At 40.8% G+C, this 8,527-nt stretch overlaps 1 protein-coding gene across 1 annotated transcript in view; it reads right to left on the bottom strand.

Annotated features, from left to right (window-relative positions):
• PECR (peroxisomal trans-2-enoyl-CoA reductase) overlaps positions 1-6,647 on the bottom strand; it is a 22,195-nt gene extending 15,548 nt beyond the window's left edge. The window contains exons 1-2 of the mRNA XM_015831139.1: positions 6,509-6,647; positions 4,638-4,771 (exon numbers count right to left, since the gene is read on the bottom strand). Coding sequence (XP_015686625.1) covers positions 4,638-4,771; positions 6,509-6,647 — 273 coding nt within the window. The remainder of the gene's footprint in view (positions 1-4,637; positions 4,772-6,508) is intronic.
• Positions 6,648-8,527: the final 1,880 nt, after the last annotated feature.

Here is an 8,527-nt window from a genome sequence, read left to right as displayed (position 1 = left end):
ATATGGTGAAAAATAAAAAAAAATTAAAAAAAAGAAAAAAAAAGAAATGATATGGCAGTTAGAAGTATCACCTAGAATATTCTATAACAAGGGAATTCCACAACAACCTAAGATTTCATCACAATGACAAAAATTCTGTTGTGATTTGGCTACAGTCTAACTGCAAAAGGATTTACACGTTTATTGAGAGTTTACTTTTAAACATAATTTATAAAGAAAGCAAATATTATTACCTATAAAACTCATATACTTATTGTATTATAGTTATAGTTATTATAAGATCCCATCTTAGCCATGAAAGCCAGCTGGATGACTTTGAGCCAGTCACTCTGTCTCAGCCCAACCTACCTCACATGATTGTTATTGTGGGGAAAATAGGAGGAAGGTATGTTGGATATGCTCGCCGTCTTGAGTTATTTGTTAAACAAACAAACGAACAAACAAACAAATAAATGTTGAAGATAGACAGATAGAAAAAAATAAAAATTATAGTCAAGGGTCCCTAACACAGCCGTCTTGAGTAAATAAACAAACAAACAAACAAACAAATAAAGGCTGAAGATAAGACAGATAGATAGAAAAAAAATAAAAATTATACTCAAGAGTCCCTAACACAGTCCTGCCAAATGTGTTTTGTATCTGCCTGGCTACTAATGATTGAAAGTTGAATATAGCATTTGATCAAGAGATTTATGACTTCAGCAACTCTTTGAACGGGAGCTAATGACAGTGGTTTCATAACCATTCGTCCTGTCATTTTAGTTGCATATTTCAGAACAAGCCTCTACAAAGCAAGTATGTTCCCACATGACATCTGGTAACATGATGTTTCCTTTCCTGGAAAAGATGATCAAGCCCAGCCACAGTTAGAATATAACAATTTATATATGTAGCAGTTTACTGGATGTAGAACCATTGTACTAAAAATCACAGTTTGTAATGGTGTATTCTTAACAAAGGAAAGCTGGCAGGCAATGCTGTACTTGGAAGCTGTGCGCCAAAAAAGCAGAATTATTTATAGCACAACGATGGGAAAGCTTTATTAGCAGGCAAGGATGCCCTTGTGGATAGAGATTAAAACTCAGCATTCAACAAGTTTTCCCCTAGGTGGTTTATTTGAATTTGCTGTAACAGATTAGTCAGAGAAACAAAGCTGCTGACAAATGTAGACATATGAAAAATAAGGTATTTTAAGCTGTATAAAAAAGAATTTTAAAAAAGGGACATTGATCCCTTTCAGAATGATAATGTTATCTTAGTCCCTTAAGGGAGACATCTTTGTAGCTACATTTTCAGGAAACAGAGACTCCCTTTTCTGATTCTGTCACAGAAGTTAAACATATGGCCAATTTTTCTGATTAAAGTGCATTCAACTGTAATATTCTACTCTCTCAGGTTTTGTGCTCCTTGTTCTTGGAAACAGTGATTTGCGTTAGTGTCAACTTTGAATATGAGTGTGGCTGCAGCCATTTTCCCCTACTCATTTTCAGTTGACACATAGCACGGAGGAAGGGGGGTTTAGCAGGTGCTACGCTAGACAAAACAGACTTTCTCCCATGGGAACCAAGGTCATCGGCTGCTCCTAGGAGTGCAGGCTGGGCATTGGGGAGCATAGTAGATTGCATAGCTTTAGGAGTGAGATTTCTTAACTTTGCATTGGGGATTGTTACATGTCTATTCAGACTTGGTTTCACTTTTGACATGCCGATACTTTGTATCAATAAACATGTTCTTTGAGGAACTTGCAAGCCTCGGAGTTCTGCTTTATTTGTCTCTGTCTGTCGGAACTATGACATTTAGAATGCTATGTAAAATTCTGTGATCTTTAAATCATAGCATACAACCTAGCAGACTGCACTAATTTAGAAAATCAGTTAAACTAAGCATGATTTAAAGTATTGGGCAATCTTAGGTAAAAGTGGATTTTGATATTGTGCTAAGCCATAATTTAACTATTATTTACCAATAACACCACAAGATGCCAAACCACACGGAGCAAAATGTGTTATAATATGATGTTTGAATTTAGTTGAATTTAAACTATCATTTAAAAAGCTATTTTTAACATATTCTTCTTTGCGGGAATTGATTCTTGACTCAATAGATTCCTTTTTTGGGGTTCTGTTCAATTGATAGCTCATTTTCTGTTTGCCTCTTTAGGATACACTTTGGCCTAAATTAGGATCAATTAACTTTTTTGTCATTTCCCGCCTAATACTCAGTTTGTTCGTTTAACAGCTCTGCCATGCACTAGACAGGAAGTTCAGGCTACAGGTCACAACATATATTTAAAATTGTATAGTATAGCTGAAAGTAGCATATGGTTGGAGATGAAGTCTAGGCAAAAGCCTTATACTGAGGCAGATTCACATAATACAGTATTGCTTGCATATACAGGTAGTCCTCCAGTTATGACCACAATTGAGCCCAATATTTCTGTTGCTAAGCGAGACAGTTGTTAAGTGAGTTTTGCCCCATTTTACAACCATTCTTGCCACAGTTGTAAAGTGAATTACTGCAATTGTTAAGTTAGTAACATGGTTATTAAGTGAATCTGGCTTCCCCACTGACTTAGTTTGTCAGAAGGTCGGAAAAGTGATCACATGAGCCTGGGATACCACAGCCACCATAAATAGGAGTCAATTGCCAAGTATCTGAATTTTGATCATATGACCATGGGGATGCTGCAACGGTCATAAATGTGAAAACAAATACTAATCAATATTCTTATCCACTGCAATAAGTGCTACCGTTTCCCAGAAGAGAAAAGTTATAATAGATTTAACCATAATTTCAATTGGGAAAATATGACCATCCTGGACTAAGTCCAAGTCCAAAAATGCCAGGGAATTTTTAGAAACCTGGAACTCTGACAAATCAGCCATCAATATAGACATTAACAACATCTATAGATTATGCAAAAGAGACCCAGCTCCAAAAGGGGCAAAAAAACCCAAGCACCTCTCCACCAGCAATCAGCACCTGGACCAGCATAGATTAACTCCAAGATTAACATCAGACCAGCAATCAAGTAAACAATACCCCATCAGAAAACTGCCAAAGAAGCCAACAGCAAACAGCCCAATCAAAGAATCTCTAAGACCACCCCCACCAACCCTGACAGGCAAGCCACTAGAATATAAACTGACAGCAAACAGCACTCCTTACTAGTATTGATGATGTTACCTAGTTTGGGTAGTGAAAAGTCTGCAAGAAAACAAGCAAGCTCAGAGAGCAACAAGGACCCTTCAGTAGAAGCTCTTTAACAAGAAAACTTCCTCTCACGTGAATACTAGAGACTTTTTATTTATTTTTGTAATGGGGAGGTTGAGACTGGAAGGAATCACTGTTCCATACAATATGGCAGGTTGGGAACAGAAAGTGGAAAGCAATGGGAGAGAAACCAGCCAATAGGAAAAGGGCACAATGAATTTCACTGGTCTGCCTTCTTAGAATTCTTTATATTGATTTTTAATTATTTACTATGTCCCCTATATTCCCTTCCAACCAGCGGCACTGAAAGAAGTAAACAATAAAAGTTTTTTAAAAAACTACATACAATAAAAGCTAAATACAGGTAGTCCTCGACTTGTGAACATAACTGAGCCCAAATTTTCCAAGACAGTTGTTATGTGAGTTTGCCCCATTTTATGACCTTTTTGCTACAATTCTTAAATGAATCAGTGTAGTTAGAAACACAGTGGTTAAGTGAATTTGACTCCCCCATTAACTGTCTCAAAAGATGATCACATGATCTGGGATCCTGAAGCCATCATAAATATATGCCATTTGCCAAGTGTCCAAATTTTGATCACATGACCGTGAGAATAGCAATAGCAATAGCACTTAGACTTATATACCACTTCACAGTGTTTTACAGCCCTCTTTAAGAGGTTTACAGTGTCAGCATATCGCCCCCCAACAATCTAGATCCTCATTTTACCAAACTCGGAAGGATGGAAGGCTGAGTCAACCTTGAGCCGGTCAGGATCGAACTGCTAGCAGTCGGCAGAATTTGCCTGAAATACTGCATTCTAACCACTGCGCCACCATGGGATGCTGCAGTGGTTGTGAATGTGAAAAATGGTCATAAGCTATTTTTTTCAGTGCTGGTATAACTTCAAATGGTCACTAAATGAATTGTTGTAAGTTGATGACTACCTGTACCAGCAGTACAGATGCTACAAAATACTATAGCATTGAGACAAAATGTTTTTTTTCCTTTTCTAAAATCAAAGCAATTGTCAAATTATAATTTCATTTCATTTCTCAGTAAATGAAACTTCACCTAAAGCAGGGAACCTCAACATGATTACTTTGATCATTCTTTTGATATCTTTCAAATTTCAGCATTGTTAAAGATTGATGTTACCCACAAAGGACATAGGATTTTAAAAAAATATTTAATAAAATGTAAACTACCTTAGAGTTTACAAAGCACCCGAACACCTAATTCATGTGAAAATCAACTGGAAACAGCAATGTTTGTCATTTCTGGCAGAGGAACTAGTATTTAGATAATTTCTTTGTTAATCTTTCAATATTGGATGAAAACTTTTTTTTTCATTGTAATAATGAAAAGAATAACCCAGTGAACAATACACTAGTCAAATATGGAAGACTATTTACATTTTTACCTCTTCTTCTTTGCGAATGTTGCATTGTATAGGAGTCACCTGGGCAGAACTAGTGGAGGGAATTTCAGCAGCTAACTCTGCCGCTGCAGCTTTTAATCTGTCAAGTTTACGAGAGGCAATAACTACATTACTACCTGCAAAACAAAACAAGAGGTATTTCAATATTAGTACCAGTTGTACAAAGATTAAACCAGATCTCTTGCTGAAGTGTTAAATCTGGGCTAATCATCACTTCAGTATCACTTTTTGGACTATTAAGAGATTACTGCTATTTGTAAACCTACAAAGAAAGAAAACATGAAAATTGTGCTTATTCTAACCTGACATTTAGTTTATAAACTGTGTGCATTCCCTTCCTAGTATTGGGGCTAGTTCTTAAAGCATCACAAACAAACAGCCTGAAACAAGGCAAGTCAATTATCAAAGTAAGAAGCAGTCAAAATTATCTCTCCCACAAAAATGAGTAACTTCAAGCCCTTTAAACATACTGTTTGGAGAAAACGGGGCAAGAATTTGAAGGGTTAGGGTTAGCGTTAGGGTTAATAAGTAGCTCCTCCCTCTGGGTGTCTTCTGGCTAATACTTTTAATTTAGCCAACTTATATTTCTCCGATTTCTTCTATCTTTGGTTTTGAGTTTTTATTTCTTGTCCGGCTAGAAAATGGTGTTTCTCTTTCATCTCTATCCAAGTCCTGTGTTTGCTCTTGAACTCCCTGTTCTGTTTTTATCTCTTCCTCCGCTCCGGCTTCTGGTTTAAGGTGGACTTCATCCCTTTCAGCCGGAGGAGCCTCTAAGGGGGGGTGTTGCTGATGAATTCCCTCTTCTGACCCAAATGGGATCAGGTACCCCTTTTTATAATACTTGCCTGCAGGCGTTCCAGACCCTCCTGTGGATTAAAAGACCTGTCTGCTCCCCTCAGTGGATCCTTGACTGGAATGCTTTGCTGGTGGTAAATTCCCTTTCCTCCCGTCGAAGTCTTCCCGTAGTCAAAGGCCACGGAGCAAGCTTGGAGATATCACCGATAGGAGAGGGGTTTTCCCCAGGGCAGTCCGTCTGGCAGGACAACGGCCTCTTCATAAGAGTCCCATCTGGGGTGCCAAAATTCTTGTGGAAAACGAAAGAACTCTTACGAATTCCAGAGGGGTTTAGCAGAGAAGTTTATTTGCGCAAGGTTCAGAGCATATTAGAGATAGGCAATTCTGAACGAGGAGGGTGGGATTAGACTTCAGTTTTTATACTCCTCTTAAAGAACAAAGGGCTACACATTGAAATACACACTGTGATACATTAGGAGCATTTCTCACAGGCATACAATGGAAGGTTTTGCTACATACAAAGTATCCATGTGCAAAGCGCATTTGGTTGCCACATATTACTGACAGAGAACTTTCCCAGTGAATTTTCCCAGTGATTATGCATTACATCATTGTTCTAGCAATTATGCAGACACATCATTATTGCAGTTATGCAGACAAAACATTATTCTACTAATTGTTCAATTTTACATTACCATAATCTCAGTGACAACCCTAATTGGGGCTATAGGGAGCTAATACCCAAACAATCTGAAGAAAATCAAAATTTTTCTTCCTCCTAGCCCCTTTCCTTCCCTTCAGATAAATCTCTGGGTCTGCTCTAGTAACTTCATAGTAAGTAACAACTAATTACGAAATCAGTCCCAGGCACCCAACTTCTAAGAGAGGGAACCTGCCCCTATTGAACTCCTGTCACTCTTGTCAAAATCATAAAAGCTACAATCAACGGCACAGAGGAACCCTTCGATCCTTCTCCACCTCTCCCATTCCCCCAGAGGAGGAGAGACAAACCCGCTCCCAGAGACTGAGCTCCCGCCTTTCGGAGACCCTTTGCCCACCGAGATGCAGCAGCTCAGCGGCGATGGCCTTGCCGATGCCCGTGCCCCCGCCCGTCACGACGGCCACGTGATTGCGAAAGAGTCCAGCCGCCAGAATCCCCCTGCAGCCGCTGCCATCGCTAACCGTCGCCGCCGCCATCTTGACAGTTCTCAGCCACACTTTGGTCCTTCTTAGGGCCATTTATATTGCAGCGAGCGCCCCGGGTCACGTGACCAACGCCTCTTGAGCGCTCTGCCCCCCCCCCTTTTCCCCTTCTCTTTCGAAATCCGAACGCTACCTCTGGAATAGCGCGCTGTAGCAGCCTTCTCCCTGCCACACCCACCGGGGGGGTGGGGGGTGGGCGGCATCTCTTGCTCAATGCAAGCTAATGGCACGCGGACGGGATTGTATCTTTGGCTGCACGAGAGGGAGGGAAAGGGGGGGGTCTCAAGTACACAATTATCATTCTTTCCCCTCCCCTTTTCCCTCGCAGCACAAAAGGTCTGTCTCCGCCTGGTTCCTTCTCTCCCTACTAAAGACTGGGGAGTGGAAGGCAGGGAGGAGGGTAGATACCGCCCTTCCCACCCATTCTATTCTGTACCATTCGCGATCCCTGAGCAAGATTCTCCCCCCCCCCCCAATAATATCAAAGAAGTGGAAGAGAATGGTGGTGGTGCAGTAGATCATCTGTTTCACCCCTGCTTTTGATTTCGCTCCCGGCATTGTCTCCCGGCAAAACGACGCAAACCGCGCTCCTTTTAAGGCAGAAGAGCTACTCGAAGCCGGGAGCGCCCGACCTGGCATCTGTCCCTTCCGATCTGTTTCGGAGGGGTTTATTTCAGATGCGAAGGGAGGAGAGGTCCTTAGCCTTTCCGAACCACCTTGACCCCCTCGGAGGAGAAAGAAGGAGCGGTTCAGGGGCAGGGACGGCGCTACCTTCCCGCGAAGAGGCGGAGGAACAAAAGCATCCTCTGTCCTCGGCGGTCCGGATGCCAACCCAAGTGGTGTAATTTATCGGCGTTCTGCAGGCCTCGTTAATCTTGCACGAACAGGTAAGCGTGGGTTTAATTTAAGAGAATTGGGACTTTCCCATGCGACTTCGCCATCCTTCCCTGTAAGCCTATTAAAGCAGTGGAAAACCGGGAATCTCCCACCTGTCTGCGGTCCCCAAAGCCTACAGAACCTAGCCGGAGCAACTCTGCCTGTATTATTTGCTTTAAGACATACCTCCCTTCTCTTCTTTAATTTGGTGTCCTCCAAAAGATATTTTGATCCAAACTGCTTTAGTGCCCTGGGATTGTAAGGTTTTGGCTTTCTGGAAATGATAGCATAATCCTTTTTTCTTTTCTTTTTTTAAGGGAGTCAAGATTAGACAGGCTGACCTTTCAGATACAATTCTGGTGAAATTGTTTTGAAGCAATGTTGAGTGTGTGTGTGTGTGTCAGCAGTTTTTAAAAGAAATCATTGGGATTCCATGGGTCTATCCGAAATCAGATGAATATCCTTTTACAAGTTTGAGGGTCTATAATGTTTTCTCTCCCACAATTGTATGTCCACCTTACTGAGCTTAAAACAATATAGTGGTCTCCTCAAACAGCCTCCGAAGTTGCCCTGAGAGATAGTGACTAGCCTAAAGTCATTAAGTGGGCTGAAAAATCTAGATTTTTTTCAATCCAAGTCCAACTCTTTAAAGACTACACCATATGGCATTGGGAAGAATTCCTCCCCCTCCACCCCACTTTTATTCACAGCCTCCTCTGCAGCAAAGGTTAATAGCTACTATTTCTCTTTCATATGGGAAATCTTGGAAATGTGTTTAAATATTTTGAGATCTTAATGGGGGAAGAAAAATGTTAATGGCATCAACTTAGTCATAACTGCTCTTCCTGATGTCTTTTGATTTCTGAAGTTGTTGATAAATAAGTAATTGGGAGTTACTTGCTATGCTTTAGGATGAAAGAAAAGTCAATGAATTCTAATGTTCTTCTAGGCCAGGGGTGTCAAACTGCCGGCCCGCCGGCCAGTTTCATCATACCGGA

This window comes from Protobothrops mucrosquamatus, unplaced genomic scaffold (assembly GCF_001527695.2).
Source record: "Protobothrops mucrosquamatus isolate PMUCROS unplaced genomic scaffold, P.Mucros_1.0 scaffold_254, whole genome shotgun sequence".
Taxonomy (NCBI): Eukaryota; Metazoa; Chordata; class Lepidosauria; order Squamata; family Viperidae; genus Protobothrops; species Protobothrops mucrosquamatus.
Note: the sequence above shows the minus strand (reverse complement) of the source record. Positions and strands in the feature narration are given on the sequence as shown.